The sequence below is a fragment of the Hyperolius riggenbachi genome, chromosome 1 (assembly GCF_040937935.1).
Source record: "Hyperolius riggenbachi isolate aHypRig1 chromosome 1, aHypRig1.pri, whole genome shotgun sequence".
Taxonomy (NCBI): Eukaryota; Metazoa; Chordata; class Amphibia; order Anura; family Hyperoliidae; genus Hyperolius; species Hyperolius riggenbachi.
In genome coordinates, this window is record NC_090646.1 from 327,350,725 (window position 1) to 327,366,568 (window position 15,844).

A 15,844-nucleotide genomic window follows, 5' to 3' on the forward strand; every position below is an offset into this window, starting at 1 on the left:
ATCTGAGAGAGCCTAAGCGCTTTGAGTCCTATGGGAGAAAAGCGCTATATCTACTACTGTGTAAGGACTAGTTCACACTCGGAACGCAAATCGCAACTGCAATTTTGTTTCGATTTGCATTGCGATTCCCATTCAAAAGAACGCAATTGCTCCCAAAGCGCTGCAAGCAGCACGTTTGCAATTTATACAAATCGCAAACGCTGCAGTGAGAATGATGCCATAGGGAAACATTAGCAGGAGCGCTGAAAAGCATCCAAGTGTGAACCAGCCCTGACTTAATCCGTAATCACCAAACCCAATTTGAACATCAAATTCATTATTTCACGAGAAAACAGAGTACATGCATTTGCACACAAAATTTGCATAAAACTGCATCAAAGCAGAATTATTTGCATCTCATTGACCATCCCTATTAGTGACAACTACACATCAAGCTTTGTTCTTACAGCATAGATGTTATACATATCCGATTGTGAATACATCTGATATGTTACAAAAGAGTGTACACATCAGATGTATTCACAATTAGATATATGACTTTAAAAATACGGTTACTGCTTTATTGCAGCAGCACAAAAGTAACTTTTTTGATTGGTTTATTTCATTTCTGTGGACTAAGCACAGTATTACTGTATATATTTGATGAATACGATTATTTGAGAAATAGAACATTTTATCATATTTTCTCTTTAAATTACAGTTTAAATGTATGAGTCGTCGGTGCATTTTTTTTTCCTAATTCCGACTCCAGGTACTGAAAAATTGCTCTGACTGACTCCACAGCACTGGAAAATAAGACCTATGATACAGGATTATGCAAATGTAATACACAAACGTATGAAGTTAGAAAAAACAACGTTTTGTAAAGTAAATACTTTTAATGGCTAACTGATAAAGTTACATTCTGCAAGCTTTCAGGGAACTAAACCCCATATTCAGGCATATTTCCAGATATTAGCTGAAGTAAAACACTGTGATTCAGTTATGCAAACTTATGCAGCTTGAAAATCGACCAATTTCCACCTTGGTGGGATTCAATTAGTCCGTTTTCAAGCTGCATATATTTGCATAATTCTGAATCGACTCAGAATTACTGGCTACTGATTGATCACATCATGCCAGTTTATTTATAATTATTAAAAATTTCAAAGGGAAGTAGTTATTTTTTAACTAAATTTGAAAACATGTCCATGTGAATTTTCAATGCAGACACCATTTCTATTATCCCTACATACGATGTCTTCTTGAAACATTGGCCAATGCTAGAAGCACAGTCTTGCTAGAATCCAACAGTCTACAGTTACAATGAATAAACCATATTAAAGGCAAAATACATTCCAGGAAAAGAAACCTAGTATTGTGAAATAAAGTTGGCTCCAAATTTTATGAGGTTTCTTGAATTTGGTGAAGGCCATTTGCATACTGGAAATCCCCACTGTTCTCATAGTCATACATGTCCAAAGCCACCTCACAGCTCTCTCTCACCACTTGTTCCGCATCACTAGTGTATTTCCTAAGTGCTATCAAACAGTCTTCACGGGCAATAGAGCCCAAGGCCTCAGCACACTCATGACGCACCATTGGATTCTCTTCCATCTCCGCCAGCGCTGCTGCAAGCCCGGGGATTGCTGCTTCATGCTGCATTTGACCCAAAACATATCCAATTTCATGACGGAAGAGAGAGCTTCCACATTTTAAGCCTGTACCAAAAAAAGGGAAAAAAAGTTTCATTAGAACAAACCATTCAGTTGTATATTTTCTGATAATTAGATTGAGTTAACTTGTGAGTCAGACACAGTCTCTCAGGGGAACCATGGCCATCAGACCACCGTGCAGCACAATGTGCTCCATGTCATTGAAGACCTTAGCTGGCAGGGTGTCCACCTTCCTTACACATGAGGAACCTGTTGTGCATGGAAAAAAAAAGGCTCTTCCATGCTTCACAACCTGAGACCACAGGAGGGTTGGGTATATTATAAACCAAATGTGGTCACAGGAGGGTGTAGGCAGTGATGGGTCATGTTCGGAGTGAGACAAGGATTACAGGACGTTATATATGCATGGGATGGGGGGCGGAGCAGTGCTTTTCAGCGCTGCTAGATTTGGGCGCAGCCGGCGCCTCCATAGGCTACAATAGGAATCATTCCTATTGCAGCGCTCAGTGAGTAACGTCGGCTCCGTCAGAAGACGGAGCCAAGGTTGCGTAAAAAATACAATAATTCGGCCTCCAGCAATCGCTGGAAGCCGAATTATTTCATTCCCCCACTGTCCATGGCGGCATGAAGGGGGAATAGTAATTAAAATGGCCCGGACTTGTGCAGAAACAGGATCAGCCATATACTGGCTGTATCCTGCGCCCAAGTCTACCGGCACCGATTTCAAATGTACTCGGGGGGGGGGGGGGGGGGGGGGTTATATGAGCAGTAGGTTTGTCACGGTATACCGGTATATCGCGGTTTCAATGTGCATGGTAATCATACAATGCAGATTCTCGAAATACCATTTTTTTGTAATGCTTTCGCCGACTTCCGCATCATCCCCGCCACTGCCCTGCTCTCCATCTCCCTCCATTAGAAAAGCAAGCTCCCAAAGCTTACTGACTGGCGGCAGATGGTGATGCGCCGGACAGGACATGATGCCGTGGCTGGAGCGCATTTGCACAGAGCTCCTGGCCACAGCTGGAACGCACACGCAGAGCGCTCCTGGCAAGAGGCGCTTCTGAGCTGCATTTAGTGCCCAGGGCGACATCGCCGTGTTATTAAACAATTAGCAGGGAGATCCGTTCCAATCATGTTAACAGCTAAAACATGCCGATGGAGCTCACATTACAGCACTGTAGAGCTTCCTGCTCTAAGGATGAGCGCCGCCCCTTCTCATTCCCTGCTTGTTTGAAAGTGCCAGACACCAGAATGCAAGCAAGCAGATGTGAATTTATCAGCTGCAGAGATTCTAAGATGACAGAGCTGCACAGGAGGTGGGGGAGAGATGAGCTGTTTCTTGGTGCATGTTCCAGTAACAGAAGCAGAGTCACTGAAGCACGGTGGAAGGTCTGCACTATATTTACATAAGCAAGCTAACCTGCCGCTGGAAGTTCCTGCGACTGGCTGCCCGGTTATCGTCCTGCTTTGCTTTTCTACATCCCATATGCTCCTCTCACCCTCCCTCCTTCTTGAACCCCCCTTCCCAGTGCTTTAACCCCTGCCCTGCTGAACTGGACCAGACATCTCTCACTCATTCATTCATTCTCCTCTGACTCACACATTTTTCAGCATCTGTCCCTCCTACAAATCCAAAATGCTTTATTGGCAGGACCGAATACATTTAGCATTGCCAAAGCAAAACAAAACATTAACATCGGGGGGGAATGAGGGAAGGATATAGAGATACAGTCCATGTGGAGGATGTAAGGGATGGCTTAGATATTCAGTTCATAGGTATAGGGGTTATACAGTCCATGTGGTATCATGTTCCTCTCAGTTGGTGGCAGGCAGTGACATATCGGGCAACTATTTGCACAGTTTTTTCCTCTTCCCCCAGTAGGATGTAGAGTTTCTCCCATTCGATAGTTTTGCCGCTCTCACATTCGATAGTTTTGCCGCTCGATTCCTGATAGAAGTGAATGGAAACGGATAAGAAAAACGAGCAGAAGAGAATAGAGTAGAGAATCAAGCGCCAAAATAGATCGAGTGGGGAATCGAGCGGAAAAAACGACCCGTGTATTCCCAGCATTACTGTCACTACCTGCCTTCTCTCACAGGTTGCTGTGTATTTCCCTTCCTTCTCTCTGACCTGTATTAAGATTATGATGTATTTATTTTACAATGCTTCAGTAAAGATTTTTTAACGTTTATAGTTACCGTATTTTTCGGACTATAAGACGCACTTTTTATCCCTCCCAATAGGGTGGAAAAAGCGAGTACGTCTTATAGACCGAATGCTACAAAATTTGGACTTTGCTATTGCCTGAGCGTGTCAGAGGGAAAGGCTGAAAGCTACGTCTGCAGGGAGGAGATCCAATATGTTTTATTTGCCTGTCCGCTGCCTAATCTTGGGTAAATGGAGAGGAGCTGAGCGGGCTAGTATTGCAGCATGCACCGAGAGGCTGTCAGCAGGAAGATTTAGCAGCTTTTACCAGCCTGCCCACTGCCTATATCGCGCTGTAATGTCGGGTGAAGGTAGGAAGAGAGAGTGGAGGAATGTAGCAGCTTTAACTGAGAGGCTGTCTGAGCGAAGATTTAGCAGCTTTTACTTTCCTGTCAGCTGCCGATGTAACGCTGTAATTTCGGGTGAATGGAGAGGATCTGAGCTGGCTATTATAGCTGCTGCTACACTCGCCGCTCAGCTCTCTCTCTTCACACGGCAAGTTGGCATTAGACAGTCTGCAGGAATCATCTTGTCTGCCTGAGCTCACAGCCTCTCCGTGCACACAGCTACTATAACAGCCCGCTCAGATCCTCTCCATTCACCCGACATTACAGAGTTACATCGGCAGCTGACAGGCAAGTAAACGCTGCTAAATCTTCGATCAGACAGCCTCTCAGTTAAAGTTGCTACATTCCTCCACTCTCTCTTCCTACCTTCACCCGACATTACAGCGCGATATAGGCAGTGGGCAGGCTGGTAAAAGCTGCTAAATCTTCCTGCAGACAGCTGACAGCCTCTCCGTGCACGCTGCTACATTCCTCAGTGCTATCTCTCCCCTCACCCGACATACAGCAAGTAAGAGCTGCTACATCTACACACACCTTTTTTACCGATGCTTTGAGAAATGAGTGGCTAGTAGGTAGAGGTCAATGTGCCCATCATCAACTTGCTTTTAAAACTTGCAGAGGAGGTAGAAAATCCAGCACATACAGACACAAGCAAAACGCACACGCACGCACGACCCCCCCAGCTCATATACTACACAGATATACATACACAACGCACAGATATACACACACACACACACACACACACACACTATATACTGTACATATACACACACACACACACACACTATATACATACACACACACACGCACACTATACACACACACACACACTATATACATACACACTATATACATACATACACACACACACACACACACACACACACACACACACACACACACACACAAATATACAGACTACACTCGCTCACTCACCCACCCTTCACCTAGCATGTCAGCAATAGATATGCAGCAGGCAGACAAGTAAACGCTGCAACAGATATTGCTGTTATATTGCAACACCTCCAGTTTTTGCCTCAATTAAGGGATTACTGTAACTGGGGAAGGAATTACTGTAACTGGGAGATTATGGAGATTTATCAAACTTGGGAGAAGCTCCACAAGACGCCCCTGTACCATACATGCACCAGGGTTGTATATATGTATTTTTTCCTTATTTTTGTCCTCTAAACCTAGGTGCGTCTTATGATCCGGAGCGTCTTATAGTCTGAAAAATATGTCACTGACTGTCCTCATAGGAGCTCACAATCTAATCCTACCATAGTCTAATGTCCTACCATATTATTATTATGTATTTATATAGCACTGACATCTTCTGCAGAGTACATAGTCATGTCACTGACTGTCCTCAGAGGAGCTCACAATCTAATACCTACCATAGTCAAAGTCTAATGTGTTTGATCTCTCCCCATGTCACCTGTGACCTGACTGCCACCATGGCAGAGAAGCTCATTTTTAAAGAGAATCTGTTGCATTTCCAGCCACAGATCATGCAGGCTCAGGGTAATTGAAATGAGAATAATTGTGTAATACCGTATACCGTGATAGAGTCATACCGTGGTATTTCTTTTTACGGTTGTCATACCGTGGATTTTCATACCTTTGCAACCCTAATGGCAGGGTGGGCCACAGTGGGAAGTGTAATAATTCTGTGCTCAGAAACTTTTAATTAAAAGAGATTACACCACATATTAAACTATGGCGTCAGCCTCAAGGTGTCTCACACCGGAAACGCTGATGGAGGACAGCGATCCTGATCTGCGGTCAATGGAAGACTCGAGTGACAGCGACACACCTGGAGATCTGTCATTTGACCCAGGTAGCGACAGCGACTCCATCACTCCTGAGGTCAGTGATGTGCATATTTGGTGCCTCATTAACGCCAATCAGGCTCTGCCACCCCCCCACACACATTTCCCTTTTAGTGGGGAGCTTGGCCTGAATGTAGACTGCGAGCACAACCCCCTGACCTACTTGCAGCTCTTTTTCAATGATGCTGTCATTGAAAAAAAAATAGTGGTGGAGACAAACCGCTATGCCAGCCAATAACTGGCTGCTCCACAAGGGCGCTTTTCAAGGAGAAGAACATGGGAGCCGGTCACTAAGGAGAACGTGGCTTTTATTCGGCCTAACTTTTCTGCAGGGGGTGGTGGGGAAGCTCCTGCAGAAATGGTACTGGTCAACTAATAAGATAATGGCTACCCCTTTCTTTGGCACGGTAATGTCGGATTACCGTTTCGGACTCGTGATGAAATATTTGCACTTTTCAGACAACGACACCTTCGATGAGTCCACCCACCCTGTGCCAAAGCTCAAAGAAATTTGGGAGGTGTATCAGCTGATAGTGGAAAACTTCTGAAACATTTATGTACCACAGAGGGACAGAAGTTTTGATGAAAACCTGATGGCCTACAAGGAGAGGCGGAGTTGGATTCAGTACATCGCATTCAAGAGGGCCTGCTTTAGTGTGAAATCTTACATGATCGGTGAGTCAGCAACCTAATATATCTGGAACACTATTCTTTATACCGGTGAAGGGACTCAATTCAACCTCACTTTCAGCAAATATGGACCGGCGACATCCTCTGTGCTGTCTTTGATTGAGCCTTTTCTAAACAAAGGCTACTGTGTCCACAGATAATTTTTACAGTTTTCCTGAACTTTTTGAATTTCTGATAAAAAATAAAAATGATACCTACAGCACCGTTAGGCCTAACAGGCGGGAAATGCCAAACACAAACTGCTAGGCAGAAGAGGAAAATACTGGCTCTCCACTGGCGTGACAAAAAAGATATCTGTCTCCTCAGCACAGTCCATGACACCTCGACTGTCACCACCAGAACAAGGGGAGATAAAGTCATCTAAAAGCCTACTGTGGTGGTGGATTACAGTAGTACGATGGGTGGTGTGGACAGAGCCGAAGAGGAGATGACTTTTTACCCCGCAGTCTGCAAAAAAATAATAATAAATAAATAAATTTACAAAAAAATATTTCACCATCTCCTGGAACAAAGCATGTAGAATGCATACATCCTGTACAAACAGCACAGTGACAGGGTAGTAACACATGCAGACTATCTGGAAGGTTTGTGAGTGCATCTGCATGAAATTGCAGACATCAGCAGATGCCAGAGGTAGGCGCCTCCTATATTGTAAATCCAGAGCGCCTCACTGGCCGTCACTTTATGGACTACATTCTAGTCCCCTGGCCCCCCCAAAAAAAAAAATCAAAAAAAAATTCAGGTAATGTATGGTGGGGGCGGCAGCAGCTCCACAATATTGTGAATCGATTTCATAGTGAAATCGAATCAAAATCTGTTTGCAGTGTAGGCAGCCAATAGATCCCTCTTTGATCAGATTCGATCACAGAGGCATCTATCTGCTGGTTGATCTGGTGGAATTCGACCAGTGTATGGCTGCCTGAACGCCTGTGCTAACCCTTTGAATGCTGTTCAAGTAAAAAAATAAATAAAAAAACTGCTGGTTGTATATAATATGCTGTAAATAATCTATTAGAGCAAAGTAGAAATGCTGGGTTTCATTCCGCTTTAAGGGGTAAAAACCCCTGAACGTGAACTGGTTAATAACAGCGGCAGACACAATGCATCATACAGTGTATCCCAATGGCAGTCTGAATTAGTGTCTTGGATTATTTCACCTCCATTTTCACCAGTCAAGTGTCTGCAGGCACAGCCCTGTTAAAGGAGGCTTTAGGTAATTTAAACCTCCATAGATCTCTCCCCCCCCAAGTTACAGCTGTAGTCTGAACAATCCGTTCTAGGAAAAGCTTGAGACACACTGTGTAATCTATTACAAACAGTCACCTGTCACCCTCCCTCTGCTGCTTTAAATTTTCTTTTCCTGTCTTTTCACTACATTGTCAGGTAAGAACAGTTCCACTGTGCAATAAACACCGATAACAACGGCATAGGGATCAGTTATCTTAATGTACAAGGTAGGAACAGAGAAAGCTTCCAGAACAGCACACAGAACAGCTGATTTTAACGTATTACATAGCGTAGTTCAAGCCAGCCAGTTTCCGTATGATTTCAGTTCTCTGGTGTAATTGTACAACAGAACTACTTTTCCCGAAATGCATATTACTAGGAAGGTGAAAAAACGGTTTACAAACTCAAAGCATACTAAGGCTCTGTTTCCACTTGTTGCAAAAGCATACCCGTTGGGTAGGCCTGAAAGATAAATCGAATTTAAACCAAAATTGTGATCACCAAGATCACAATTTTGGAATCGTCAAAGCAGTGATTTCCGTGATCATTTCTGCATGGGGGAAGTTTGAAAAAGGGGCCAGTGCGGCCTGCAGCATCGGCAGTGTTGGACATACCTTTCGCACGAGTCCAAAACTGTATGTCCTCTCTCACTGTCTGCCGACTCTTGTGCACGGCATACTTCCTGGTTGACATACAGTAAGTATGCCGTGCATTAAAGCCTCCAGGAGGCAAAGTGGATAGATGGGCATGGATAGACTCGTGTTGGAAGGTATGTGAAGCACTGCTGCAGCTTGGGGTACGGTGATAGACACAGGAGGCACAGAGAAACAAAAAGGGGCACAAAAAGGGGGCACAGAGAGAGACCCAGAGGGGGCACAGAGAGACAAAAGGGTTGTAAAGAGAGAGACAAAGTGGGCACAGAGAGAGGCACAGATGAAATAGACAAAGGGGGCACAAAGAGACACATAGGGTGCACAGAGAGACAAAGGGTGCAAAAAGAGACGGGACAGAGAGGCACAGAGGGGGAACAAAGCTTGATTTGAAGGAAATCGTGAAGCGAATCAAAATCACAATTTCAGACAGAAATCGCTCAATTCAATTTTTCCTAGGCCTACCGTTGGGTATGTTTTTTGCAAGCTCTGCTCAGCACAAGTACCAGCTCAAATTGCTCAAAATAGGATCCACTTCCTCTGCTCAGCACAGGAACCAGATCCTATTGCTTAAAATAACATCCACTCCCACTTGTTTAAAAAAAAAAGTTAGAACCTGCTCCAATTTTCCAGATGCATTGTCACAGCCCCGTAGGGTATAACGCATCTGGCCACAGATGCAAAATGAAAACAGAGCAGAGTCTGAACTATTCGCTTCGTTCTGTGCTCAACGGAACCACTTGTTAATGGAAACTGTGCCTTAGTCTATTGTGTTACCTTTTGTAGAGACGCATTCACCATTTCATAAGTGTGGAACATGTTGGTCAAAGAAGACTTGTCATACTGTTATGTGAAAATAAAATATTCTGTATATATATTATTATGCTGTATATATTATTTTGTATAATGTTTCTTAGAATATATTCTGGTCCAATCTCCTACAGGTTAAAGGCAACCTGAAGTGAGAGAAATCTTTATTTCCTCACAAACTATGCCAGTTTCCAGACTTCTATGCTGATGCTCTGCCTCTAATACTTCCAAGCCACTGGTCCAGAATGAGCTTGCAGATCAGATGCTTTGACTCATCAGACTCCACTGGCTGCATGTTTGTTTCAGATATGTGACTCAGAACAAGTGAAGCCAAAAGCTCAGCAAGACTGCCAGGCAACTGGCACGGTTTATAAGGGAATAAAGAAGGCAGTCTCCACACTTTTCACATCAGGTTCCCTTTAAAGGGAATCTGACAAGAAAATAAACTTATGATATAATGAATTGTGTGTGTAGTACAGCTACAAAATAGAACATTAGTAGCAAACATGAGTCTCATATTGCTTCCAGTACAGGAAAAGTTAGGAAACTTCACTTGTTATCCATGCAAAAGAGTTTCACTAAGCTCTCTGACTAATTTAGTCAGAGAGCTAAGTGCTATTTTCTGAAGCATATATACACATCAAAGAATCAGTGAAAGACAGATAATATTTTACTGCGGGGAGGTCAAAGGGTCATTAGCTCTGCTCTGTTCCGTAGTTTAAAATGCAGAGAGTAGTTTGTAAACTGCAAATATTAGAGAATGATGCAATAATTATTTTTTTTAAAGCTATATAGCTGAAAATAAAAACATGAAACACTTCTTTGCTCCTAACGTTCCATTAATTATCCAATTCCATACTACACATACAAGTTATATAATATGTTTTTTTTTCATTTCAGTGTCAACAGTATAGACAGGACATCCTAAAGAAAATAAAAGCATGCATGTATCCCTTTTCAATGCTATTGATTTCCACTAAAGTAATACATTTGTAGTTCAGGGTGAATTTTGTTAATTTCTTAACATTTTTATTTCTTCTTCAGGTATGACCATCATGTGAGATAGACAATTGTTTTCCTTCAGTATTTTGTTTGAGAAACCCAATATGAAAAAAGCATGGTAAAATGCAGTATTTCGAGGATCACTTACCATCTGCCAAGGCTAGAACAGCTTCCTTCCCTCCAATATTTCGAAGTGCAAACATGGCACGATACCTTTCAAATAGTGGCAAGTTTTCATTCATAAGTGCAGCCCGCAGGGAAGGGATGTCTTTTTCCCTAGAAGGAGGAGCTGGGTCTACAGAGAAGTAGGGACTGTCATCAGAAACTTGTGAATGCTCTTGAAGCCATTCTATCCTGCGAATGGCAAGCTGACATGTTTCAGCAACCTAAAGAATAAAACAATTATTTGACCATTTCTATGGGAAATGTGAACATTTTTTTTGTCATATTTTCCATTAATGAAAGCATGTAGGAAATACTGATCTGAACTCAGAGTGGATTATTGGGCTGCTTCTGCATATTCATTCTCGAGTTCTACTACTTAAGGCAGATAGAGAACGATCTCTCTGAAGAAAAATGTACATTTACAGAGGACTATCCTAAGATTTTCCACACCTGCTCTGGAACACATCAGTTAGAAAAAAAATATGAATAAAATGTGAATATAAATAATAAAAAAAAAACTGCCAGGACACAGAAGATTGCCTTTAGTGAAGGGAAATAAACTAGAGTAGAAACGGAGCAGGGCACCTCCAAAATGTTGCTTGGACTTATTGGTTTTAGTTCTAAAAATAAGGAATCAAGAAGTGGTTTAGGTAGTCTTTTCTTGCTCAGCCTCCACCAATGCCCTGATGCACAGCGTTACCTTCCCTTTTAAGCACTGTTGGACTTGTTCCAGACCAATCGTACAAAATGCTGTAAAGGTGCCATACATGGGCGTTGTTAGGATCCTGGGAGATGTGGAGCACCAAGGGAGAATCAAAAATGGGAAAAACCATGCAGTGGGAAAGTGGGCGTGGTCAATGACAAAATAGCTCATGCAGTGATGACAAGTAAGGGCCTTCGAGCGGAACACCGCGGAAGTCCTCCCTCGAGTGCATAGACCCAGCAGATGGGCAGTGGCAAGAATCTTTGTATATGCCGATTATACTCTGGGACGCGTAAGTGCAATTTTTATATGCGCCCAGAGGCTGATTGTACAGGATCACGCTATGTACCTTTTTATGTTTTTCTATTGAGATTACTTCATTGGATTAAAAGAAGATTCGTTTTTAAACAGCAGTTCTTGGTTCTGATTGGCAACTAACCCTAAGTGTTTTATCCACCTGCAAGCGGAGGTGGGCAGCATCTGGTGAGCCTTTAGGCATATACCTCTTTGGGGATTCACATTGAGTAAACACGGAGTGAGATTGCTGGCACAGAGGTTTTTTTCCTATGCACTGGTCTTCTGCTGAAGTAGTCACTGGGATTGGAACTTTTTACATTGTCTGACTAGGATTGGAACTCTTTACATTGTCTGAATAGTATTACCCTATGTGGAGTCTGATTTCTTTGCAGGTCTGGAGAGCGCAGCAGTAACTATACAAAGTAAGGGCCGTCTCCACTTGTCAGTTTTTCTGTGCATAAGACTATGTATGGGCAAATCGACCAAGAGACAGATCTCTTGCTGATTGAATCTGATTGGAGAGAGATCTGTTGCTTGCCCATACACTACAGGCCAATTCCCGATCAATATCGTGCTGAAATCGATCCAGAATAGGCCTTGTGACGCCACATCAGCCAGCCTGACGCTGTCCCCCCAATATTCAATGTGCCCCCTGGTGCCCAGCTCACTATACATTACCTGTCCACCGCTGCCTTCGGGCTTGGTCTTCTGTCCATACATTTGCACCACGTGGTTGCTGGAGTAATGTGGGCGCGTGTGACATCAACGCCGGAAACCACAGGCAGTGCGTGTGCGGATGGAGGACCAAGCAGAGGAGGTGGACAGGTAATGTTTAGTGCACTGGTCATGGGGGGGGGGGGAGGGGGGGGGGGAATAATGCACACTGACCATTAGGGGGATATTGCGTCAGGGTGATGTCCCATTCGTCACTCGTCCTGATATTGCTCACCGTTACTGAAGCACACCTGATCAACCACGACGGCCCAACATTTCCGATCAGTTCATGCAACCAATTTCAGCCCAAAATTGGTCGCATCATAAATCGGGCAGGCACGTCACCTGATGTATGGCCTAGAAAAATATAAGCAGCAATTGCAGATAATGAAATTAGGATACACAAAGATGAAACTAAAAGGTGGCCATACACTCACATCGATTAGCAGCAGATAGATCAGATCATCAGTAGATTTTCTGATCTATTTAATGTATTCAGGAACATTTTTTTTTTACTAGGAACAGATTTCCAATAGATATTAGTTTGAAACAGTGTCAGCGTTACAGTGCCACCCAGTGGTGGAAAAGTGGTGATGGAAGAGTCTCTTCCACCACTGGGTGGCGCTGTAATGCTGACAGGGTCTCCTGGATCCTGATCACGTCATATCACATGATTGAAGCAGAGAATACGTCAGGGGTTACATTGCCGCTGCAAAGGAAGAAGAAGAGGCTGCCGATCCAACTATCTGGACAGGTAACTATGAAAGCTCCCAGCTGCCCACCATGCATACCCTGCCTGCCAAGCTGGGGAAGGCACACTTCCCCAGTGCCAGGAAAAATGTGTCCCTGCAGTCAAAGTTTTACGTAATTTGGCTGCAAAAGAGATAAAGAGAAAAAAGAAAAAACAGGAAAATTCTACACAGTCTGGAAAAAGCATTACCTGCCAGCATATAGATTCAGATAAGACAAGTAAAGAAACTGCCTAAAGGTGCGTACACAAGCACTACAGAAGCAAACGACGGGTCTGTCGGCACCTCCCGCTGGGCGGGTTTTCAGCAGACTGTAGTGCGTGTGTACGCACTGTCGGCGGACTGATAAGGCTGTTCCTGAATGATCCGCCGGGGGAGCAGCCTTATCAGTCCGCCGACAGTGCGCACACACGCACTACAGTCTGCTGAAACCCCACCCAGCGGGAGGTTCCGACGGACCTGTCAGCTGCTGTAGTGCGTGTCGATTTGCCATCAGATCGACCAACAGATAGATCCCTCTCTGATCGAATCTGATCAGAGAGGGATCGTATGGCTTCCTTTACTGCAAACAGATTGTGAATCGATTTCAGCATGAAATTGTGGAGCTGTTGCCGCCCCCCCCCCTCCCCCCCCCCTGCTATACATTACCTGAGCCGGTCTCCGCTGTCTTCTCCGCTCTGGGCTCCGGGTGTCGGACCGGCTGGCTTCACTTCCTGTCCGGAAAGTTTGAACAGTAGAGGGCGCTCTACGGTTTAAACTTCCTGCTGGGACAGGAAGTAGCCAGCCGGAACCCAGCGGAGAAGAGACAGTGGAGACCAGGGGACTTGCACCGGCCGGATCAGGTAATGTATTGCCGGTAGTGTCGGTCGGCGGGCATTCAAACGCCGCTATCGACGCACTTCCGACCCGCCGGCGATCGAGGGAAATCTTCCGCACGGACGGAACGACAGGAATCGGCGGGAACTATCGATTTCGGATGGAAAATCATTCGTTCGGTCAGCATTTGCGCGACGATTTCACAGCCGATTCAATCACAGTGATCGAATCGGCTGTATATCGGCGAGGAAATCGGTAAGTGTGTGGGCCCCTTAAGGCAATCCTAGTTGATTTAGTGCCAGACCAGAGGGGCTTTCAGCTGTTACAGGCGGAGGATAGGCTTCAATGAAGCTGCAGCAATAGTTTGATTAAAGAGAATCTGTACTCTAACATTTTTACAGCAAAAAGCATACCATTCTATTCATTATGTTCTCCTGGGCCCCTCTGTGCTGTTTCTGCCACTCTCTGCTGCAAACCAGGCTTGTAATTAACAGTTTTAGGCAGTGTTTACAAACAAACTAACCAGCTTCTGATAGGCTCACATAAGCAGAGTGTGTGAGTCATACAGAGCCTGCAGGGGGCGTGTATAGCTTCTACCAATCACAAGCAGCCCTGCACATTCCACACATTCCAGCTTTAGCCCGACTGCGCCAACAGAAGAAAACAGATTAGATCATATAACAGAGATAACACAGCCACTGTGCAATTAGGAAAAGCTGCAGTAAGCCAGAGCACATTAGAACAGGCAAAGGAACTTATAGGATAGAAGAACTAAGGCGGAAAAGTTTGTTACAGAGTCTCTTTAAAGGATACCTGAAGTGAGAAGGATATGAAGGCTGCCATATTTATTTCATTTTAAACAATACCAGTTGCTCAGCAGCATTGCTGATCTATTTGGCTGCAATTGTGTCTGAATCACCTACCTGAAACAAGCCTGCAGTTAATCTAGTCAGATCTGACAAATGTCAAAAAAACCTGATGCAGACGCTTGTTCAGGGTCTATGGCTAAAAGTACGCTGTACACTGGGCGATTGCCACCAGATCGACCAGCAGATAGATCCCTCTGTGATCCAATCTGATCAAATAGTGATCTATTGGCTGCCTACACTGCAAACATTACCTGATCCGGCCGGCGCGAGTGCCCGCTGTCCCTTCTCCGCTCTGGGCTCCAGCTTCACTTTACTTCCTGTCGGCGGAAGTTTAAACAGTAGAGGGCGCTCTACTGTTTATACTTCCCCCGACAGGAAGAAAGTGAAGCCAGCCGGAGCCCAGCGTGGAGAAGGGACCGCTGGGACACGCGGCGGCGGAACAGGTAATGTATTGCCGCTAGCATCGGTCGTCAAACATTCGAACGCCGCTATCGACGCACTCCCGACAGATCAACGGGATCGATTTCGGACGGAAATCGGTCGAACGGTCAGCATTTGCGGATCGATTTCACAGCAGATTCGATCACAGTGATCAAATCTGCTGTCTATCAGCAGGAAATCGAGTAAGTGTATGGACACCTTTAGAGGCAGAGGATCAGCAGGATAGTCAGGCAACTGGTATTGCTTAAATGGAAAAAATATGGCAGCCTCCATATCCCTCTCACTTCAGTTTTCCTTTAACCACTTAATCCCACAGGCTATTTTACCCTTACTGCCAAGAGCCATTTATACATTTCAGCGCTCCTCCCATTCATTAGGCCATAACTTTATCACTGCATATCACACCTAAATGATCTATATCTTTTTACATCTGAAGTGGTTAAACTATGTACCTAGTACAATGTATGGCGATAATTTATTATTTGGAAAAAATGGTGTATTTTTTTTTGCTTTCTCATTGTACACTATCAATGAATACAAGCCATTACTTGCAAAAAAATCCACACCACTGTAGTATACCCTCATGGCACACATTTTTAAAAAGCGGAGTTCCTAATTTATATATTCTCTTTTCAAGTTTGTCACTTTTTTGTGGTTTGGGGTTT

General features: G+C 44.2%; 1 protein-coding gene across 1 annotated transcript in view; it reads right to left on the minus strand.

The window, feature by feature from the left end:
- Positions 1-858: 858 nt before the first annotated feature.
- The window catches only part of DOHH (deoxyhypusine hydroxylase), a 28,842-nt gene continuing 13,856 nt past the window's right edge, over positions 859-15,844 (minus strand). Inside the window, exons 3-4 of the mRNA XM_068233885.1 lie at positions 10,574-10,811; positions 859-1,700 (exon numbers count right to left, since the gene is read on the minus strand). Of these exons, the coding sequence (XP_068089986.1) occupies positions 1,384-1,700; positions 10,574-10,811 (555 nt within the window). The 3' untranslated portion in view covers positions 859-1,383. The remainder of the gene's footprint in view (positions 1,701-10,573; positions 10,812-15,844) is intronic.